General features: G+C 43.7%; 1 protein-coding gene across 1 annotated transcript in view; it reads left to right on the top strand.

The window, feature by feature from the left end:
- Nucleotides 1-22995, top strand: part of COL4A5 (collagen type IV alpha 5 chain) — a 205167-nt gene that overhangs the window by 81062 nt on the left and 101110 nt on the right. Inside the window, exons 19-28 of the mRNA XM_020967263.2 lie at nucleotides 1805-1925; nucleotides 4547-4720; nucleotides 5475-5558; nucleotides 5715-5807; nucleotides 7832-7889; nucleotides 8347-8575; nucleotides 11006-11174; nucleotides 19926-20018; nucleotides 20246-20350; nucleotides 21953-22050. Of these exons, the coding sequence (XP_020822922.1) occupies nucleotides 1805-1925; nucleotides 4547-4720; nucleotides 5475-5558; nucleotides 5715-5807; nucleotides 7832-7889; nucleotides 8347-8575; nucleotides 11006-11174; nucleotides 19926-20018; nucleotides 20246-20350; nucleotides 21953-22050 (1224 nt within the window). The remainder of the gene's footprint in view (nucleotides 1-1804; nucleotides 1926-4546; nucleotides 4721-5474; nucleotides 5559-5714; nucleotides 5808-7831; nucleotides 7890-8346; nucleotides 8576-11005; nucleotides 11175-19925; nucleotides 20019-20245; nucleotides 20351-21952; nucleotides 22051-22995) is intronic.

The following is a 22995-nucleotide window of genomic DNA, read 5'->3' as shown; positions in this document are numbered from 1 at the left end:
GAGGGACTAAATATTAGATTCAAGGTAGTTTGGGAAGGAGGGCTCTCGGCTCTTGGGAGGCCTCAGAAAGGGTGATGCTGGCACTGGGTCTTAAAGGAAGACAGGGATTCTCTGATGGATATGTAGTAAGCACTCAGCACAACCAGCTGGAGCTGCCTGGATTCTCTCACTGAAGTGTTAAGACATGCTTACTGTGACTTGCAAAAAACCGTTTTTGAAATCAGAAGACCTGGGTTTAACTCCTCCTCTGACACTTATTTCCTGTATGGCTTCAGGCAGTTGTTTTGTTTTTTTTTTTTTTGAGGCAATCAGGATTAAGTGACTTGCCCAGGGTCATACAACTAGTAAGTATCTGAGGCTGAATTTGAACTCAGGTCCTCCTGACTCCAGGGTTGGGCAGTCATTAAACCTCCCTGGGCCTCAGTTTCCTCCTCTTTGAAATGAAGGGATTGAACCACATGATTTCTGAAGTCCCTTTCACCTGCAGAGCTATGATCCTGGGTATGATCCTGGACAAGTGACTTTATTTCCCTGGGCCTCAGTTTATCCCTCTGTAATTAAAGGGAGTTGGACTTGATGGCCTCTGAGGACCCTTCCAGCTCTAAATCTGTGATCCTGTGTGTGACCTTGGATGAGTCCCTTCCCCTCCCCATGCCTCAGTTTCCCCTTCTGTAAAATTAAGGGAGTTGGACCAGAGGACCTCTGAGGTCACTTCTAGTCCTTTTTCTAGGATCCTTGCTATATTCTGCTGCATTAAGGTGGATTTTCCAGAGTAAATTCGATTCCATATTTATTGAATTCCTCCTATTTGGTGTTTTTTGTTTTGTTTTTGGGTGACTTGCCCAGGGTCACACAGCTAGTAAGTGTTATGTGTCTGAGGTCAGATTTGAACTCAGGTCCTCCTGACTCCAGGGCCAGTGCTCTGTCCACTGCGCCACCTAGCTGGCCCCCCCCCTTTTTTTGTTTGTTTGTTTGTTTTTAATTCCCATTATGTCAAGGCATTGAAGTAGATGCTATAGGAGAGACAGATCTGGGCTTCCTAGCATCCTATGAGGCCTAGAGACCTTTGTCCAAGGTCACAGAGGTAGTAAGTGACAGTTTTGACATCTGTAAGATGAGAGGGTTTGACCAGAAGTCCATTCCAACCCTAGGTCCCTGATCTTAAGAGGGAAGGAAGAAGGAGGACCCCAGATTGCTATTCTAAGGGCAGAGGGGTATGCAGAGGCTGACAAGGAGTTTGACTTAGCTCTAATAATAAGTTCCTGGCTAGGGGTAAAAAGAAAGGACATCATTGGAATTGGGTGTGTCTTACTATAGAGTCTCAGAATCAAAGTTGAGGAATTTGCATTTGATAATGTAAGCAGTAGGGAGCCATTGCCCATCATTGAGCAGGGGAGTGACCCAGTGGAGGTTGAAAGCATTTCTTCCTCTGTGTGGAGGGTGGCTTGGAGTCAGGGAGGGAGGCTCAGCTAGGACATGTACAGAGGTGAAGGGAGGAAGGTACTTTTGGAAACGAAAAGTTGAGAGAAGCAGTGAGGGAAGGAATGGCTGTAGAGCCCATTAACAGTGGTGGTGGGTAGGTCTGATGGAAAGCAGGGTGATTGTAACATAGAAAGAAATCACCATCTGAGTAGTGGGTTCAGCAGTTCATGTTGAAGTTCCTTCTGGAAGTCCTGCTGCTCCATGGTCCTCCATGTGTGTCCACACCCTTTGGACATCCTGGAAAGTTGTGCTAATGCTGTCTGATCTCCATGTCCCTCCCTCCCCCCTTCAGCACTTACAAGGCTTCACCTTCCTGTTATAGGTAATTCCTTGGCCTGGGACTGGTGAAAAAGGGAACCTGGGCTTGCCTGGTTTGCCTGGAGAGAAAGGAGATCAAGGATTCCCTGGGGTACCAGGTCTGTCTGGCCTTCCTGGGCCTCCAGGTAAGAAATGGTGCCTGAGATCAAAGATCTTAATGCAGACCAGGAATCAGTCAATTAACAAGCATTTCTTGATTAAGGACCTACTATGTGCCAGGCACTGGAGATACAAAGACAGAAGTGAAACAGTCCCTCCTCTCAAAGACCTCATTTAATCAATCAGTCAATCAACAAGCACTTATTAAGTGCCTACTATGGGCTAGGTACTATGCTAAGCAGTATAGAAATACACAAATGAACCGATCTCTACCCTCAAGAAACTTATATTCTAAATGGAAAGACAATAAGCACATATATAAATGTATACCCCAAAATGTTAAGAGAATAAATACAAAGTAATCAAGGAGGGAGGGCATGCATAATTGGGGGGGGGAATCAAGAAAGGTTTTGTGTTAGGATTCAGTCAAAGGGCTGCACTTGAGGCCCTAGAGGGCCACGTGTGGCCTGGAGGCTGCAGGTTCCCTGCCTCTGTTCTAGAAAGTTCAGGAAACAGTCAACACAAGGAGCTTTTAAGGATTTGGGGAGGGTAATGGATAAGCAAGATGGTGTAGTGGAAAGAGGGAAGGATTTGGAGTCCAAAGCCCTGAGTTCCAATCCTGGCTCTTCCATTTACCTTGGGCAAGTCATTTCCTTTCTGTAAGCTTCAATTTCCTCCTCTGTAAAAATGAGGGAGGTTGGACTCTATGGCCTCTGAGGGCCCTTCCAGCCCTAGATTCCAGGCCTATGTGTGATCTTGGGCCAGTCACGATCCCTCTCAGGGCCTCAGTTTCTTCATCTGTAAAAGGAGAGGGTTCGACTCTGCATCCATGAAATGGACAGTTAATGAGTTATCTGATTTCAGCTTCCTCTCCCACCTCTTGACAAGAAGGTCGATGAACACATTTGAATTGCATCTTTTTACCATCTTGGCCCTTGGTGACCATTCGTCACCAAACAACACAGTTGAAGGAGCAGTTATTAACCTCTCGTGTATTCCAGGCACTGTTAGGTGAAGGGGAGAAAGATAAAAATGAAATTGCTCTCACCCTCAAACAGCTTCCATCCTACTGGGAGGAAATACATAGACACAGACTAGTCAAAATAGTTTTGTCTGCACTGGTCCTGTCATTTCATTGGCATTAGGGAGCTCCCAGGGAGGGAACTCCCTTTACCAATGCAGATCAGTACCTGCGCTACCTTAGCCTTAGAGCCTAATGGCTTAAGTGACTTGCCTAGGGTCATACATATGTCAGAGGTGACACTTGAACCTGGGTCTTCCTGACTTAGGAATTAGCTCTTTTTTTTTTTTAATATACTACACTTGTCTCTTTGGGGTTTTTTGGACCAGACCTGTGATTTCATTGGTATAGAGAACTCCCAATGAGAAAACTTCCTCTCCCAATGCAGATCAGTACTTCTTTTACAACTTAGAGCCTGGGGCACTGAGAGGTATCAGGGGAAGGACTTGTACCCAGGACTTGCTGGCTATGAGAGCAGCTGCCTATCCACTAAGCCATGCTGAATACACATGTATTCGGTATATAGAGTCATTTCCACAGGAAGGATGCAGTTTGTTAACAATTGATCAGGGCACCGTGAAAGGGTAGGGCAGAGTGGTCTGGGGACATAGGAGGAACAAGGCTGCCATGGATAGGCATGAGGGTTCTAGGAATGATGGCCAGATAAAGGAGCTTCTAATTCAGAAACACACAGGTACTGAGTGAAACCAGAGGGTACCTAGGAGGCAGTGCCTCAAGCACCCCCACCCCTATCTCTTTGCTAATGCCCTCTGTACAGTTGGGCTACTGATGATCTCCACATGTGATTTCCCATAATGATGTTGCCAAGATGGAAATCTTGGGTGATCACCACTTCAGTGAATAGCCATTCTGGGCTCCAGCCTGGGGGCATTCTGTCTGAGCAGCAGTAAATATGCCTGCTGTCATCCCTCTCCATTTGGGGAACACATCCTCATGTTTATGCTGAAGTGAGATTGTGGAATGTGTAAAACCTGTTCTTTGGGCTCTGTAAGGCTATTTGGCTAATGGAATCATTGTGCCATGTACCCAGTAATCCTCAGGAGAGGCCTAGGAGGAGAAATGTCATGGCCCTACCCCAGCGTTGTGTTAAGCTGGCAACTACGTCAGTTTAATAAACTGGCGGATTATGGTGTGGCTGTGGAGATCACAGAGGTGCGGGCTGGGAGGGCCACCTGGAGGCCAGCTAGTCTGGGCCCCGCCTCCCTCCAGGACTGCCCGCAGCTTGTCTCAGATCGATGGTGTCTGTCTGTTTTCTTTTTAATGGTCCCCAGAAACTAGTTCCAGGATTTGAGTTTGAGCCTTCCTGAGCTTGCGAGAAATGTAATTATTTTTGTGTCAAATGAGGAAAGGCAGAGATTTTTCAGCACATTTCTAAAAGCATGGAGCACACTTTGAAGACTGTTCTCTCTGCCACCTCTAAAGGTGATTGAAATGTTGACACTTCCCTCCTTCTTCTCCCAAAGTAGAAAATAGCAATATAACCTGGCGTGTGGGCTAGGGTGAATGACAGATTCTGCCATCACTTGCTATGCTAAAGAGATAGCAAGTAGCCATTGTAACATGCTAAGGCATTGCTCATTGTAACATGTGGTTTTCCTTGTTTAGGGACCATTATCATAGGCCCTCCTGGACCGCCTGGCTTTCCTGGGGAAAGGGGCGAGAAGGGAGCTAAAGGTCTGCCTGGCATCACCATACCTGGACAGCCTGGACTTGACGGGCGGCCTGGGACTCCTGGTCTCCCTGGGACTCCGGGCGAACCAGGACCTCATTTCCCTTCTAGTAAGTGGGATGTCTGCTCTCCCCTACTTTGAATCTAAAAGAAGCCCTAGCAAAATGGGTGGGTCTTGCACCCTCTTTGTGGTCTATTAATCAATCAGCAAGCAGTTATTAAGTACCTACTGTGTGCTGGGCACTGTGTAAGGCCACAGAGATACTGTTTAATAATAAGACCAACAGTCTCTGCCCTTAAGGAACTCATATAACATCTACCACCTTTGTTATCCGAAGGAGTCTGCTGCCACCCCTGTGTTGGAAATCGTTGGGGAGTCCCTGGTATTTAAATTTGCCCTTAGGTAGTTTTCATCAAGCATTTGTCCTCCCTTCTTTCGGCCCCTTTGGAGCTGCTTTTAGCTAATGGATCTGCATTTACTGTTTACTTCTGCTGACTGTTTACTTCATCATATAACTCTCCCTGGAAGGAAGTCTTGCCTCTTTTTAACCTGTTGAGATTTCTTTTGGTTTAGTTCAGGGATTTCTAATATTTTGGGGGTCTCGTGAGGCCTGTGGACTCCTCAGAAAAATGTTTTTTTACATGTGCAGAATAAAACATATAGGATTACAAAGGAAACCGATTATATTGAAATTGATGTCATTTTTTTCCTAATCAAAGTTCATGGACCCCCTGAAATCTATCTGTGAATCCCTTGGGGATCCTTGGACCCTAGGTTACAAACCCCCGGCTTAGACTCTTGGCTGAGTGTGGACAACTCTAAAACCCAACCATGGGGGCTACTGGTCTCTACTTTTAATTTAGATGGTGAGATATGTGAAAAGGGAGCTCGGGGCCCACCAGGATCTCCAGGGGACAGAGGAATGCCAGGAGAGCAAGGAGTAAAAGGTACAATCCTAAACCTTGGTCTTGTCTTAATTTGCTTGAACTCAGGAAGTAGAGCCCTTCCATTAATTAGGTCCATTAAATTGGGCCCATGAGAGCTGCCGTAAAAAAATACACGCTCACGTTTCTTACCAATGTTTCCAATACAATGCTTTCCAGGAGACAAGGGGGACACCTGCCTCAACTGTATTGAAATTGGCCTTCCTGGATCTCCAGGGCAGCCTGGACTGCCAGGACCTCCAGGTCTTACAGGTAAAGAGTTCTGGGGTCTGCCATCCTTCTGGATTTCTGTTGGTTGTGTTTGAATATCTGTGAAGAAGTCAAGTCCCTACCTGCTAGGAAGAATCTCATCACAGCTCTGACTTACAGTAGACACCTAGTCTTGGAAGACTCCGGCGTTTCTACCAACCAGACCATGGTGGGACTATGGAGATTTCTGTCTTCCTTCCTTCCTTCCTTCCTTCCTTCCTTCCTTCCTTCCTTCCTTCTTCCCTTCCTTCCTTCCTTCCTTCCTTCCTTCCTTCCTTCCTTCCTCCCTTCCTTCCTTCCTTCCTTCCTTCCTTCCTTCCTCTCTCTTTTTCTCTTTCTTTCTTTCCCTTCCTTTGTTCCTTCCTTCTTCTTTCTTTCTTTCTTTCTTTCTTTCTTTCTTTCTTTCTTTCTTTCTTTCTTTCTTTCTTTCTTTCTTTCTTTCTTTCTTCCTCCCTCTCTCCCCATTCCTCCCTCCCTTCCTCTCTGTTTTCTCTTTCCTTCTTTGTTCTTTCCTTTCTTCCTTCCTTCCTTTCTCTTTCTTTCTTCCTCCTTCCCTCCTCATCCCTTCCTCCCTTCCCTCCCTCTCTCCTTCCTTCTTTCCTACCTCTCTCTTTTTCTCTTTCTTCCCTCCTTCCTTCCTTCCCCTTCCTTTTTTCCTTCCTTCCCTCCCTCCCTTCTTTCTTTTCCTTCCCTTCTTCCCTCCCTGCCCCCTCCTTCCCTCCCTCCCCCCTCCTTCCCCTTCCTTCCTTCCTTCTTTCTTTCTTTCTTTCTTTCTTTCTTTCTTTCTTTCTTTCTTTCTTTCTTTCTTTCTTTCTTTCTTTCCCTTTTGTTTGCTCATTCTTCCTTCCTTTCTCTTTCTTTCTTCCTCCCTCCCTCCTCATCCCTTCCTTCCCTCCCTCCCTCTCTCCTTCCTTCTTTCCTACCTCTCTCTTTTTCTCTTCCTTCCTTCCTTCCTTCCTTCCTTCCTTCCTTCCTTCCTTCCTTCCTTCCTTCCTTCCTTCCTTCCTTCCTTCCTTCCTTCCTTTCTTTTTCTTTCCCTTCTTTTGTTTGTTCATTCTTCCTTCCTTTCTCTTTCTTTCTTCCTTCTTCCATCCCTTTCTTCTTTCTTCTTTCCTTCCTTCCTTCTCCCAGTGCAAGCTGGCACCTGCTCTACACCTTAGCGAGGGTTCAGAGAGTTACCTGGGCCAGCACTGACAGGCGAGGTCCTGGTCTAGGGTCATCCAGATCAGCACCTGCTCCCAACCTTGACATCTTACATAGAGTTACCTGTGGCAGTGGGAGTCTTTGGAACTTGTCCAGAGCCAGGCAGCCAGTGTGGGGCAGAGGCTGGACTTGGCCCAGATCTTGCAAATTGCTCTCTAGCCACTGGGCAACAGTGTCTTTGTGAAGCCGGCTTTCAAAGAAGCTTTCATTTTAGCTGCCAGATAGAGGCAATGCCTTCCTAGCTTCCTCTTCCTCCACCCTCCACCTTCCAATCTTGCTGCTTCTGCTCTTTCCCGTCAAGACCTCTCCTAAGCCAAAGCAGAGTGTCAAACCAACAGCAGGAAGGGCAAAGGCCAGAGAATGCGCAGCTGTCCAGAATAGCGGCTGGGATGTGCTTATGCTGCTCTCTTTCCTAAGAGGGGATGGCTGTTGGCTACTATATGTACTGCACAAATTGTCTCATCCTTGGTGGGCACGAATCCTCGAGGAATGAATAGCAGCCTAATGAACAAACCCATGTGTTTGTCATGTACGCGGGGACTTTGTGCTTGCCTCAGAAGGATGTGACCCTGATTTCAAGAAGCAGAAATGATTATTTATGTGAAAATTAAGTCTCTGCTAAAATAGGGACTCTTTTTCCAAACTATATGGGATGGTGGTAAGATGCCTTGAGCATTTCCTGTTCTTGTGACCCTGGGCAAGTCCCTTCCCCTCCCTGGGCCTCAGTTTCCTCCTCTGTAAAATGGGGGTGGGGGGGTGGACTCATGGGCTGCCAAAGGCCCTGCCGACATGCAATTCTCTTTGTATGTGTGTGTGCCTGTCAGGAGCTCGTGGTTTCCCTGGGCAGAAAGGCGCCAAAGGAAATGTCGGTGCCACTGGCCGGTAGGATCACCAGTAAGTATCACACACATTGCAGGGAAAACGGGTAGAGGAAATGATTCCTGTTTCAGAAGGGGTGGGGGGGGGGGATTCACATGTCAAAGCGTATTTTAAAGGTGGAGCTTTTAAATGAGTTGAAATCAATCACTCACCAAGCATTTCTTAATTGATTACTCTGAACCAGCCATTCCGAGGCAGTGCCTCTTAAAAAAAAAAGTTCTCTTGTTTGTCTTCATTTTTATTTCCCAGTTTGTTTCTCCTACCACTTAGAAAGTCATCCCTTGTAATAAGGAATGAAAAAGAAAAGAAAAAGAACCAGTTTAACCAAACAAAATAACACAGCTAGCAGATCTTAGAGTGTATGCAGTATTCCTCATCCCTAGCCCCCTGCCGCTCAGACATAGCCTCTCACAAGGCTCTGTACACAGTAAACATATCCGTTGCCTCTGAGAAGGTGAAGGGAAAACAGCATTTTTTTTTCTCTTTTTGGGTCTCAGGGCCTTCCAGGAGTTCCAGGTACCTCAGGATTACCAGGTCCAAAAGGAAGTCCAGGGGACACCCTCACTTTCCCAGAAATGAAGGGTGACAAAGGAGATGCTGGTTCCCCAGGGGCTCCAGGGATTCCTGGTTTGCCTGGCACTCCAGGACAAGATGGATTGCCTGGGCTTCCTGGCCTCAAAGGAAAACCTGTGAGTTAATTCATTATTGCTTTTCTTTCTCTGCAGATTGATAGTTAAGGATTTTTCTTAAGCCAGAACAGAGATTCAGGCTGATGCTGACACAGACTATAATAATGATAATACTAATAGTAGCCAACATTTCTGTAGTGCTTACTATGTGCCAGGCACTGTGATAAATGCTTTACAACTGTTAGTTCATCTAATCCTGACAATAACCCTGGAAGGTAGGCGCAGTTATGATCCCCATTTTACAGATGAGGAAACTGAGGTCCAGGGAGGGGAAGGGACTTGCCCAAGGTCATATAACAATAAGCATCTGAGGCTGGATTTGAACTCTGATCTTCTTTTTTTTGTTTTTGTTTTTGTTTGTTTGTTTTTTGCTTTTTGGCTAGGCAATGGGGTTAAGTGACTTGCCCAGGGTCACACAGCTAGTAAATATCAAGTGTCTGAGGCCAGATTTGAACTCAGGTGCTCCTGACTCCAAGGCTAGAGCTCTATCCACTGCACCACTTAGCTGCCCCTTGAACTCAGATCTTCTTGACTTTAGGTCAGATGTTCTATCCACTGGGCCTCCTAGCTGTGCTTAAGAACAGACCCCTAGTTCTTAAAAGGATGGACTCATAAGTCAAAGTAGGAGATTGACAGAGACTGTTAAGACACCTCTTCCATCTGGAGTTACTGCGGGTCAGTGGGAGGTTCTTTTTCTCATTTGGGGTACTGGGCCCACCCCTACACCTTTAATAAATGACAGAGACAAGCCTGGAGTCTTCATCATGGTGAGATTGCGACGCAGGGTATTCAGCTGTAGGACCTTGTTGAAAGTCACTTCATCTCTCCGGGCCTCAGTTTCCTCACCTGTAAAATGAAGATGGCTTTACTAACTTGGCACTGAGGTCACTTCTGGCTCTGGATCTCGGATCCTGTAAACTATGAATATTGAACATAGACGAGCAGATTTTAGTGTTATCCCCAAATCAGATTTATAACAAAGTTAATCTGACACCTATTTCATGATATGCATAATTGTTTTGCGCTGCAGGGTAATTAGACATAAATGACAAGCTGTTCATGTAAATGATTATAATTATGACTCCGTTAATGTAGTCAAAGAAAGCAATTCTCAGGTCAGTTGGACCAAATGATAAGGGGAATGGATGGAGCCTGAAGTCCTAGACCACTAACTCGGGATGCCTAGACCTTTATCTCTTTGAGATGAGCCTGCCCATGGCACAGGGGTCTTAGCTTCTGGCTAAGAGGTATGCCAACCTGTCGCCTGTTGGGAGCCCCTCCAGGTGGGTAGAGACCCGAGCCACCCTTGGCTTTGGGTGGGGCAGCTCCCTCCACCTTCGATGGGACTGCTGAGGGAAGTAGATGTCATTGAGCCACAGGCATAACCATGCAGGGAGTGGAGGGCCGGGTGATATCCCCATCTGGGAAGGTGGCTGGCAACCCAACCTCACCTTCCTCTGCCGCATAGAAGAAGTAAAGTGAGGGATGGGATTGGAGAGAGTAGCCTGTATATTCCACCCCTCCCCCCCCCACACACACGCACCCCATTTCTCCAACTAGACATTAATTTTTATTAACTAGCAAACACCATGGGATAGTTCAGGGTTGTTAGTCATTCACAGCTTGGTGTGAATTAATTTAATCAGCTTGCTTTCCTGCCATTTAGCTGAGGAATGGGAGTTTGGAATGGTGGGAGAAAATGGGTTGTGGTCATTTTGTAGCGGTGGGGATGAGAGGCAGTGTGACACAGGGGAGAAAGCACTGGATTTGGAGTCCATGGGACCTGGACATGCCACTTGCTACTTATGCGAATGACTGAATGACCCCTGGTTCTGGACTCAAAGGACCTAGGTTAAAATCCCATCTTTCACACTACCTACCTATATGACCTTGGACAAGGCCCCTCCCTGGGCCTTAGTTTCCCCTTGTGTAAATGAAGGGGTTGGACTGGGTGGCCACTAAGATCCCTTTCAGCTCTAGATTTAGGGTCCTATGTGTGACCATAGACAAGTCCCTTCCCCTTTCCGGGGCTCAGTTTCCTCCTCTGGAAAATGAGCAGATTATATTTGATGATTTCTAAGTCTATGATTCTGTTGTCTTCCTACAGGGCTTTGGGGAGGATGTTGTCATGGTGGGTTTGGGACAGCTATAGGGCATTAAGGTTATCTGAGGTTTGGGGAATGGGGAAAGACCAGGATAAAGTATAGGAGAAGTTGGGAAAGGTTGCGCTGAAATTGCTAGGCCTGGGATCCCACGGAGTAGGACAGATGTGTGCATTGGGTTAGCTTATAATGTGTAGAGGTAAGGACAGCATATGGACAGCTTAGTGGGAACGATGCTGGGGCCCACTGTTCCTTTGGAGTCAGCTCTGTCCTGGTGGCTCTGACCAGTAAGGCTTTTTGTTTCCATTTTCTATCTTTCCCTTTTCAGGGTGGCTTTGCTTTAAAAGGTGAAAGAGGTCTCCCTGGGAAGCCAGGTTTGCCAGGTCTCCCTGGGAACAGAGGGCCCATGGGTCCTCCTGGTTTGGGCCCACCAGGCCCTGTGGGTGAAAAAGGCATGCAAGGCATGGCAGGAAATCCAGGTCCTCCAGGAGTCTCAGGTAAGTTCAGTCAGGTTTTACCTTGGCGCTGCCAAAGGCTTCAGTTTATTTAGGATCTCACTGATGGGACAACTCCCTCCAGTGGGTCGAATCATGGTCTATCTGCGCCTTTTCATGGTGGGCAATTCATTCCTCCATCTTCCCATCAACCCTTCATGATGGCTCTACTCAATGTGCTAGAAGCTCTTCCACAGGTCTTTTCACATTCCATAGAGACCAGGGCAATCTCTGGGCTATTGTTTATCTGTTTAACTCCTCCTTCAAAATAGGACCAGTTCACTTCCTTTTCCAAACCTGCATTTTTTTTTTTGGTACATATACATGTGTAGTCATGCAAAACATATTTCCATAATAGTCATGTTATGAAAGAAAACATAGACCAGAAGAAAACCTGAAGAAAAATAAAGAAAGTTAAAAAAAAAACATGCTTCAATCTGTATTCAGACACCATCAGTTCTTTCTCTGGGGATGGATAGCATTTTTCATCCTAAGTCCTTCAGAGTGGTCTTGGGTCACTGTATTGTTGAGAAAGCTAAGTCATTCACAGCTGATCATCTTACACTATTGCTGTTACTTTGTGCACAGTACATTTCACTTTGCATCAGTTCATGCAAGTCTTTTCAGGTTTTTCTGAGAGCATCTTGCTCATCATTTCTTGTAGTACAATAGTATTCCATCACAATCACATACCACACAATCAGCCGTTCCCCAATTGATGAACATCCCCTCAATTTCCAATTCTTTGCCCCCAGAAAAGAGCTGCTATAAATATTTTTGTACATATAGGTTCTTTTCCTTTTTTTTAACCTCTTTTTGGATACAGACCCAGTAATGGAATCGCTACATCAAAGGGCATGCGTGCAAACCTACATTTCTTGAGTGACATCTCTTGCTTCTTGTGTGCCACTCCTTGTTGGCAACATACCCTAGCAGCTTACATCTGCCATAAATGTCTCCCCTATCCTTCGGATCACCCACAATTTCAATTCTTATGTGATTGTGCTGTTCCTTAATTCACGGCAACCATAAAGCATCAGTGAATAATACTTGTGTTAAAGAGAGACATTTCCATGTGAGATCAGCTTGGGATCACTGAAGACACTGCCATTTCCCAAAGACACTCCAGCTGACTCTTTTCCTCCTGTTCAGTTCTGGGCTGAACTCACTGTCTAGCTACAGTGCCCATTCAAGCACTCTCTCTCCTTCTCTCCCTTTCTCCTCTTTCACTCTCTCTCTCCTTGTCTCTTTTTCTCTGTCTTTGTCTCTTTCTTTCTCAGCACACACATATACACACACGTGTGTATGTATATTTTACATACATTTGGCCTGTCTCTGAGTCCTGAAACACTGATAGGTGAGCTCTCATCTTCCCTTGCCCAAAATCAGGCTTCTACACCACTTCCCAGACAAAGGATATGAACAGGCAGTTTTTCATAAGAAGAAATCTAAGCTATCAATAAACATATATGGAAAAAACGCACTATTGAGAATTGGTCCTGCCATTCTGGAAAGCAGTTTGGAACTAGGCTCCCAAAGTCACTAAATTGGGCATACCCTTTAACTCAGTGATAGCACTGTTAGGCTTAGACCAAAAAGAAATTAAAGAAAGAGGAAAAGGACCCAAATGTACTAAAATATTTATAACAGCTCTTTTTGCAATTACAAAGAACTGGAGACTATGGAGATGTCCGTGCACTGGGGAATGGCTAAACAAACGATGGCATGCAAATGTAATGGAATACTAATGAAATAGAAGGAATGATGAAAGAGGGAGAGTTTCAGAGAAGATTGGGAAGACTTATATGAACTGAAGCAGAGCGAAGTGAGGTGAACCAGAACAATTTTAATTTTAATAACATTGTAAAGTCATGCCACCATACCCTCCTCCTGTCCCTTTTATGTGTTATCTTCCTTTATTTTAATGTAAGTTCCTTAAGGGAACAGACTATTTTTCTTTCTTGTATTTGTATCTTCAACACTTAGCACAGTGCCTGGCACATAGTAAGAACTTTATAAGAGGTATATCATTCACTCATTCATCATTTATTTATGGTCTAACTCAATGGGCTGCCTGGCTACCTATGTGCCAGTCTGGGTTGTTGCCATTCTTAATCCATTTGGTTTTTCCTATGTGGATTGTTAGGCCGATCTCTTTTGAGTGGTTCTGATCTTCATCAAAAAAGGTTTGTAATATTCTGGTGTTTGTTGCAAGCAACACATCATCCACAGGTAGGAGCATTTGGAGGACTTCATTTGTAGGTCAACAAATAAACAGGTACTTATTAAGCACCTACTGTGTGTTCAGCATTGTACTAAGTACTGGGAATACAAATACAAGCAGAAGAAGGACAGTTCCTGCCCTCATGGAGCTTACATCGAGTCAGGAGTGGAGCCCAGAGAGGTAGGGACCAAGTGTGTTTCCAGTGTGAGGAGGCCAAGGGTGCGGTGCGATGGACTCCCAGGGTAAGGAGATCTGGGGGAATGGTGGAGCAAGTCCGGAAAGTCAGGAGTGGATCTGAGAGAGGAATAAAGATTCCTTTATTGGGTATCTTTCTTCCATTTGTACTTTGCCCTGGAAATCTTCCTCAGCTGTGAAAGGCATGTTTGGCAAGTCTACATCATCCTGTTTTCTGTGCATTGTGTGATACCAATGAGCTGAGGATCATTGAACAAAGTTCTCTTTCTATGGCTGCATCTCCCAAGGAATCTTGTATAAGCTTTATCGGCACAGGTGGCATCTTGGCCTTGAAGACTGCTTTTTGCTCTGCAACACCGACTGTTTCTTAGACTCAACAAACAACAAACGATAAATCTTATATTCTCTCTACCTCTTATTCAGTTGTGTGAGTGTGAAGATGTTCTCCGCTGAATAAAATCATTTGCAAAAGCTTGCTTACTTGTTCCCTTCTTATTTACATCAAAGATCCCGTTGGTGTTGTATGTAGATGAAAGAATGAGAAGATCTCGGATCTAGAGCTAGACACAATCTCAGCGACTGACCTCCTTATTGTACCTATGAAGAAACTCAGGCCCAGAGAGGGGCATGCTCAAGGTCGCACAGATAGTAAATTATCAGAGGCAGGAGTGCCAAGTGCCAAAAGAGTAATTCTCACAAAGATATTATGGACATAAGGAAGTAGGCATATGGGTCAGTATTTATTGATTTCCCTTCACTTGCCTTTTTATTTTGGAAATAACACTCTCTGCGATTATTTTTCTCAGCCATTTGATATCTTCTCCTCTTTCAGATATCTTGAGAATCGATCCTTCCGATGCTTTCAAAATTGTGTCACCTCCAGCAGGGGTTTATTCTGGGCATTCTGGGTCTGGTACAGCTGCTTTCCTCTTTTTTTTTTAATTGTCTTTAGTGTCATTTCCACTTTCGCATATGGCATGTTGGGAGCCGAGGAGTTCGAGTCCAAATGTGGTGATTCCACTGTTGTTGATGATGAAAATAGTTTGTTATAGAAATGCTAACAAATCTGTTCCATTTTGGTGTGTCTGTTGTCCTTCCAGTTTCATCTCTAAACGCCCTTGGGATGATGTGGCCTAGTTTGGTCTCAAGCCAAGCTTCCTGCAGCTTTATCTTCCTTTCCACCACTCTTCACCCTTCTATGATGTGCTACTGCTTAATGATCTTTTTTAAAACATGTTTTATTGATGCTATTTTTTTCATCACTGTCATTTATCAGTAACTGCCCCCAATATATCTCTCCCCTGTAACAAAGAAGTAGAGTAAAGCAGAACAAACCAATTCATTGACACCTGTAGTCCCTCACCTCCCAAGAGGAGGCAAGCATGTTTCAACATCAATCCTCTGGTATGGAGGTTGGCTCTTACATTGATCTAAATTCAAATATCTTTTAATATTGATTTCCTTTACATTGTTATGGTAATTGTGTATATTTTTCTCTCTTTTTCAGAAAATTTAGTTTCATTGATATCTCATTTTATATTAAGGTCATTTCTGATTATTACTTTCCCCCCCCGACCTATTTTGAATCTCTCTCAAAAGAAAAAATGCCAGTTACAGCAATTAGACGCAAAAAAGAAATCAAAGAAATAGCATAGGCAGTGAGAAGGTTGGTCTTGTAACAGAGAAAAGCACAGTGACTTTGTCTGAGAATGTAGGCAACATCCCACTCCTACTTCTCTACCAAAAAAGAGAGCGTTTCATTTGATTAGGCTATTCTTCAGATCCAGTATTTATCATCATAATTGCTCAGAGTTTGACTTCCTTTTAGTATTCTCTTTGTTTTCATTATTGTAGTCTTTGGGTATATTGTTTTCTTAGTTCTGTTTATTTCACTATGTATCTGTTCATATAAAACTTCCCATACTTTTCTGTATTCTTCATATTCATTGTTTCTTAGAGTATAATAATATTGTATTACATTCATATGTCACAATTTGTTTAGCTATTTTTCATTAATGGACACCTATTTTAAATCTAGCTTTTTTTTTTTAAACTACCATAGAAAGACTACAATGATATTTTGCTGTATTTGAGAACTTTCCCTTTGTCATTGACTTCTCTAGGGTACATACCCAGTAGTTGTATATCTGAGTCAGAGGATATGAACAATTTAGTCCCTTTTCTTACATTGATCCGTATTGTTTTTGAGAATAGTTGGACCAATTCAGCTCCATTAACAATGTTTCAGTGTTACCGTCTTCCCATAGTTCCTCCAACATTGATTATTTCCATCTTTTGTTGTCATTTTTTGGGTGCAAGGTAAAACCTTAGAGTTACTTTAATATGTATTTATTGTTAGTGGAGTATTGTTCATATGGTTTTTGGTAGTTTGTGGGGTTTTTTGGAAATTCATTTGTCATCATTTCAGATCATTGAAAAATAATTTCATCAATTATCTATTGGAGAATGGAACTTAACCTCACATATTTATATTAGTATATTCTGTATTATATCTCGAATATCAGACTTTTATACGAAGACTTTCCCCTAATAGACCTTTCTCTTCTTAGTCTAATTACTTTGATTTAATTTGTGCAAAAACTTTCAGCATTTTATATCATCAAAATTGTGCATTTTATCTTTTGTAACCACGGCCCCTTGTTTAATTTTGGACTTTCTGAAAAACCGTAGTTCTGAAAGGTACCACTTTCCATTCTCCTCTGATTTTTTTTTTATGTGACCAGTCATATTGAAGTCCCATATCCATCTGGAGCTTAATTGTGGGACGTGGTGTAATGTTGGTCAGAACCTAATTTTTGCCAAACTCCATTCTAGTTTTCCCAGCTGTTCTGGTTAAATAGGGAGTGCTTACCCCAAAAGTTATGTTTTGGGATTTAATGAACCATAAGCTACCATGTTCAGTTGTTTTTGGATCTTGCTTACCTAGTCTATTCTATTGATCAACTTTTCTGTGTCCTACCTAGTACCAAAGAGTTTTAATGATTACTACTTGATGTAGTTTGAGATCTGGTAATGCCAGCTTTGCTTTCTTCTAACTTTTTTCATTGTTTCCATTGAGATTATTGACCTCCACCAGATGAGCTTTGTTGTTATTTGGTCTAGTCTTATAAATGAACCCCTGTAGGTATAGCATATCACTCCAATTTTTTAAGCCTTTATTTCTGTGGAAAGTGTTTTGTAGTTGTAAGCATATAAGTCTGGAGTGTGTTTCATTAAATTAACTTCCAAATATTTTATGTATTTCGTAGTTACTTTGAAAGCACTTTTCTCCCTGTTTCTGCTTTTTATTAGTAATATACAGAACATCTGGTTATTCTGTGGGTTTATTTTGAATTCTGCTATTTTACTGAAGCTGTTAATTGTTTGGATTGATTTTTTTTGTTGTTGAATCTCCAGGATTTTCTAAGTAAACCATCATGTTGTTTTGAATGCTTTTGCCTCCCCATAACCTATGTTATTCCCTTAATTTCTTTTGTGTATCTAATTGTTGTAGTTGGCATTTCTATCACTGTGTCAAATTAGAGCCGAGACACTAGACATCCTTGCTTTATCCTCCTTCTTAATGGGAAAATTTCTTACGTTTCTTTTTCACAAATAGTGCTAGCTTTTATTTCATATAGGTATTGTTTCTCATATGAATGGAAGGTCCTTCCATACCTAAGCTTTTTTTCTTTTAATGTATGAGTGCTGTATTTTTTCAAAGACTTTGTCTGCAGCTACTGATATCATCATGTAATTCTTATTTCAGTTGTTAATATGATTTATTTATAATTTCCCAAATGTTGAACCTTGAATCTTGTTAAAAGTTAGACATGGTTATAGTGAATACTTTTTTGAGTTCATAATTATAGCCTTTTTGCTGGTATTTTAGTCACTATCTTCCATTGCCTTCATGACTGCCATTCCCTCAAGGTCTTATCCTAGATCACTTCTGCCTTTCAGAGCCAAACTCCTAGAAAGGGTTGTCTAGTCTGTTTCTTCCACCCCTAAGTCTCTTGAAATCTTGATTGAAACTCCCTTTTCCAAGGTTATCTTTGATCTCTGACCTGCTCAACCCAATAACCATTCCTTTGTTCTCATTCTTCTTGTCCTCCCTCATCCTTTTGTGTTGTCATCATCTCCTCCCTCCTCCCACCTAGGCTCTTAGAACACTGCTTTCTTTAGGGACTCTTCCTGCTTTCCTGACTGGCCGTTTTAATTTTCTTTTGCTGGATAATCATTACCTTCTTGGTTGCTAACCAAGGATAGCCCCCAAAGCTCTGTCTTGGGCCCTCTTCTCTCCCTCTACTGTCTCACTTGGTGATGTCATCAGCTCCTATCATCTCTCTACAGATGACTCCCAGATCTACATATCCAGCCTTCATCTTTCTTCTGAGTCTCATATTTTCAGCTGACTACTGTACACTTTTACCTGGATGACTCATAAGCATTTAAAATACAACATTTCCAAAACAAAATTCATTATATTTTCCCCCAAATCCTTCCTCTAAACTTTCCCATTTCTGATGAAGAATTTGGCTCAACCATCTACATGGGAAAAACCAAATGGATGAAGAATGTCTATTATCTAGATTATAATTTGCAATTGCATTGACTAACTGAGAGAAGTTACCTTTCAGTGTACATATCTTAGACAGATGCTAAAAGTGGATGACCTTGGCCCGGAATTGAACAGGAGTAGGAGAGTGGGCTGGCTAGCCTTTGGGAAACTGGGAAGTTCTTTTAATGACTTCAAGTTTCTTTTTGAAACAAAAGCCCATCTTTTAAATATCGCTATTCTTTTGATGATGTTGTATTACTGGGAGTTTACAAAGGATTGAAGTGGGAGATCACTCAGGGCAGGGGTGGGGAACCTGCAGCCTCTCCGCCAGTGTGGCCTTGTTAGATCCTTGGGTGCAGCCTTTTGACTGAGTCCAAGTTTTACAGAACAAATCCTTTTATTAAGGGGATTTATTCTGTGAGATTTGGATTCAGTCAAAAGGCCACACCCAAGGACCTTAGAAGGCCACAGGTGGCCTCCAGGCCATAGGTTCCCCATCCTTGACCCAGAGTATAGCAGAGAGGTAGACATCTGAAACAGTATAAACAAAACAGAGGTCATTATTTTTTCCCCTAAACCAGACCCTATTCCAGACTTCCCTGTTACTGTCGAGGACACCACTATTCTCCTAGTTCTCAGACTCACAACCTAAATGTCATTCTCAACTCCTCACTATCTCTTATCCCTCTCACATCCAATATGTCACCCAAACCTATCAATTCTACCTTCATAACATCTTTAATGTACCCCCCCACACCTTTCTTCTTTGACATTGCCATCAGCAGTGACCTACTACTTCAAGTCTCTCCCCACTCCATTTTCCATTCCGTCCACCCTCCAATCCATCCTCCATTTAGCCACCAAAGTGATCTTCCTAAAGCCAAGTCTGACAGTGTCACCCCCTCCCTCAATAAACTCCATTGGTCCCTCATAACCTCCAGAATCAAATATAAAATCCTCTCTTTGGCATCCAGATCCCTTCATAACTTGGCCTTCTACTTTTTCAGTCTTCATATACCTTACAACACACCAAGTTACTCTGCAGTCCAGTGACACTGACCTCTTTGCTGTTTCTTGCACAAGATGCCCTGTCTCCTGACTGGCCATTTTCTCTAGCTATTCTCCATGCCTGGATTTCCTCCCTCCTCATCTCCATCTCCTGGCTTCCTTCAAGTTCCAGCTAAAATCCCATCTTTTACAGGAAGCCTTTTTCATTCTCCCTTAATTCCACTGACTTCCACTGTTTCTTCTATCTACTGCTTGTTTGTGTTATATAGCTGTTTGCATCCTCTCTCTCCCATTTGACTATGACATGCTTCTTGAAGGCAGGGACAGCTTTTTACCTTTCTTTGAAACTCTAAGACTTAGCCACATAGTAGGCAATTGCTTGTTGGCTGACTGTGAGCAGGCTGCAATCTAGTACAAAAACGGAAGAGGCAGAAGCAACAGAAAGGAGGGGACACAAAATGTGTACAATTTATAAAAGCAACTGAGCTGGTCATGTGGCAAAAGTGAGGGTCAACTGATGGGTCACTGGTATCCTTGCAATGTCAGGAGAACTGGGAGGAAGGCCTGATCTGGGGAACTGTTGGGAGGACATGTACAAGAGTCCCATAGGTTGGAGCGATCTGCACAGTAGAGGGAATGCCTACATTCATTAGATCACATCCAGTTGAGTATTTGAGGAATTTTAAAAAGTGTCTGTTGATCATTTAATGTCGCTTAGGGAGAAACCAACGGACCCTCAGTCATATGAGTGCTCTCTCATTTTCAGGTGCCAAAGGTGATCCAGGTCCGACTATATCCCAGCCAGGGCCTCCTGGCTTGCCTGGCTTACCCGGCAGGGATGGTGATGTGGGTCTTCCAGGTAGGAAGGGAAATCAGTGTCACTCCAGCATCTATACCTTTTGGCATCCCACAATGGAATGTAAGCTAGGTGTTCCTCAATAGAATATATGCTCCCTGGGGGTAAGGGACTATTCTATTTTTGTCTCTGTAGCCTCAGTGCCTACCACTGGGTGAAGGCTTAATAAATACCTGATGATTGATTGTGTCTCATTGATACCCTCTTAAAATGCCTTTATTTCTCTCCAGGTGACCCAGGGCTTCCAGGGGTGCCAGGCTCACCAGGAATCCCTGGTAGTAAAGGGGAACCAGGTAGCCCTGGCATTGGTCTTCCTGGACCACCAGGTCTCAAAGGTATGTGGTAAACCTTTCCCCACTTCCCCCATTTCTTTTAGACAAGCTGCTGGTCTAACCCTCCTGTACTTATGAAGCCAATTTCTTGAGGCCCATCACTGACAAGACATGGATCTACAGGCCTATGATAAGGGGGGGGGGGTGACAAGCACACTTCTTGCACATAGAAACGAAAATAATATTTTCTTTTGGCTCTGCTTCTCCTCTGAGTTTCTTAGGACTGTTGTTTTGAGGAATTGCCTGCAAATTCTTCTGTGTTCTCACAGCATTTGTTTTCTTGAAGTGGTTGAGCTGAAAACAGTTCCCAAATGTATCCCTAAAGGGTTTGGGAGAGAGCAGATTTGATTTGTGTGTGTGTGATTTGGGAGATTGATTTTTGAGCTTTATTTACCAGAATGTTATGTGGGAAGTTAAGCTCTTTACACAGGCAGGCCTCAAATGGGAGGGGAAATGGTTCCAAATCCTGTTGACGTAATTCACTTCTTTTTGGTTTGACATCACCTTCATTTCTCAACGTATGCCTTCCCCATCCCGTACCCAGAGAGCCACGCCTTGTAACGAAGAATGGGAAGAATGGAGGGAAAAAACAGTCCGGGAAAACTAACCAACTCAGAACCAAGCAAGCTATTGGCCACAGGGCTTCATGTTTCTGGTTCCTCACCTCTGCAAAGAAGGGAGGCTCTCATAGCTCTTCTTTGGGTCTAAGCTCCACTGTTATAACGATGCAGCATCCAGGGGGATTTTGTTTGTTTGTTTGTTCGTTCTTTTTGTTTACATTGTCAGCATCATGGCATCATTGCTTATATTGTTTCCCTGGTTTGGCCTAGTTGACCCTGCAACATTTCTTCTAAGTCTTCCCATGCTTCTTGGCATTTATTTCTCACAGGGTGGGAATATTCCATTACATTCATGTACCACAATTGCTTTAGCCATTCCCCGATCAATGAGCATCTAGGTTGTTTCCAGTTTTTTTCCAGCTACCACAAAAAGGGCTGCTATAAATATTTTAGATAGTCATCGAACCGATGATATCATTGACATAGGGAACTCCTGGGTGAGAAGACACCTTCTACCAGTGCAGGCTAGCACTTTCCCTACAGTTTCAGTGGCAGGTTGAATCACTTACCCAGGCTCACACAGCCAGGACATGTAAGAAGTAGGACTTGAAGCCAGGTCTTCCAAACTCCAAGGCTGGTTTTCTACCCACTATGTCACATTGCCTCTCATGGTACCTGCTGGATATAATACCTTTTTTTGTGTCTGTCTTTGACCTCCTTGGGATATATGCCTAGCAGTGGATCAGATCTCTTGGTCAGAGTGTATAGACAGTTGAGTCATTTTCTTAACCAAATTTCTAATTTGTAGCCCCCATTTTGTTACATGAGCACAGTTACTAGAATGATACGGTTGGATTGTAAAATATTAGTGGGGTGGGCTATCCAGTGAGCATCCTTACCTAATAGAGTGTCATATTTGTCCTGAAAGCGTACTGTTCTTGTTGGGGCCAGTATGTGGCAGGGGGTAGACATATGAACTTGGTCTCTTTTTTATACCAACTGGAACATTCTCTCCTTTGGGAATCTGTTATTCCCTATTTTTCAGGTTACCAGGGAATGCCGGGGCCTCCGGGAACCCCTGGGGCACCTGGAAGACGTGGTCTACAAGGCTCTCCTGGGCATCGTGGCTTCCCAGGTCCAAAGGTTTGGCTTCCTCTTCTTCCACTTGTTTTGGATTCCTCCTCACTATTCTTTGTTACATATGTTGGGGTTGTCCTTTCTTTCAACCCTTGAACCTCTAAAAATTGTCCCAGTGGTCATGTCCGAAGTACGGCGCTTTGGTGCCTGTTGTTAGAATCCTCAGTTATCTGATTGGATGAACGAACAAAGATGTCTGGGCCGTGTCAGTGAACCCTTGCCAGATGGCTTTCTAATGAGGAGGGAGGGTGATGATGAATGTGTTTCTGAGACCTTCCCATGCTGGGGCCCACCCTCCCCACGCCATTGTGGACACACTGCATACCACTGCAAGTGGCTTCACAACAGTTTAACCCGACTTCTTGGAGCATGTTATCTCCATCCCCTAATTATAGCTTCAGTAATCTCCAAGGCCTTCTCAGCTTCCTAAGTTAAACCACAGTGGTGTTTAAGTGACCAGGCTGTTGAAATGTTTTTCCCCATGTTGAATCTAAACTTCCTCTCCTTCATCATTACTCCATGCTCTGGAAGGGTAGAACAGCTGGCCCAGAGCCCTAAACCTCAGGGCAAAGCCCTTTGTTGGTACCCCCTGCCCCTCACTTAGCTCCTGCTTCTTCTGACACCAGGCTTTCTCCCAGGGCATGTTCTTTTCTCCAGTACCCCAATTATCTTCCCTCCTGTCTCTCTCACAAAAAGTACCAGTAATTGCTGAGAGACAGCCTGGTATAGCGGCTACAGAGTTTTACCTCTGCTGCATACTGGCTAGGTGACTTTGACAGCAACTGAGGCATAACCTCTCAGTGCCTCTATAAATGGCAGTAGAGGGAATTTCCTTGCTGGGAGCTCTCTATGCCGGTGAAATCAAAGGACAGAGTTCCCTATTACCCTTGCTCGTCTGACACCAATGGCATGGTTACCTTTCTTTGGCATATCTATGGCAAGGCATAAATG

The sequence above is a fragment of the Phascolarctos cinereus genome, unplaced genomic scaffold, assembly GCF_003287225.1.
Source record: "Phascolarctos cinereus isolate Bilbo 61053 unplaced genomic scaffold, phaCin_HiC Scaffold_8;HRSCAF=390, whole genome shotgun sequence".
In the NCBI taxonomy this organism is placed as follows: Eukaryota; Metazoa; Chordata; class Mammalia; order Diprotodontia; family Phascolarctidae; genus Phascolarctos; species Phascolarctos cinereus.
This window is presented reverse-complemented; position numbering and strand designations above follow the sequence as displayed.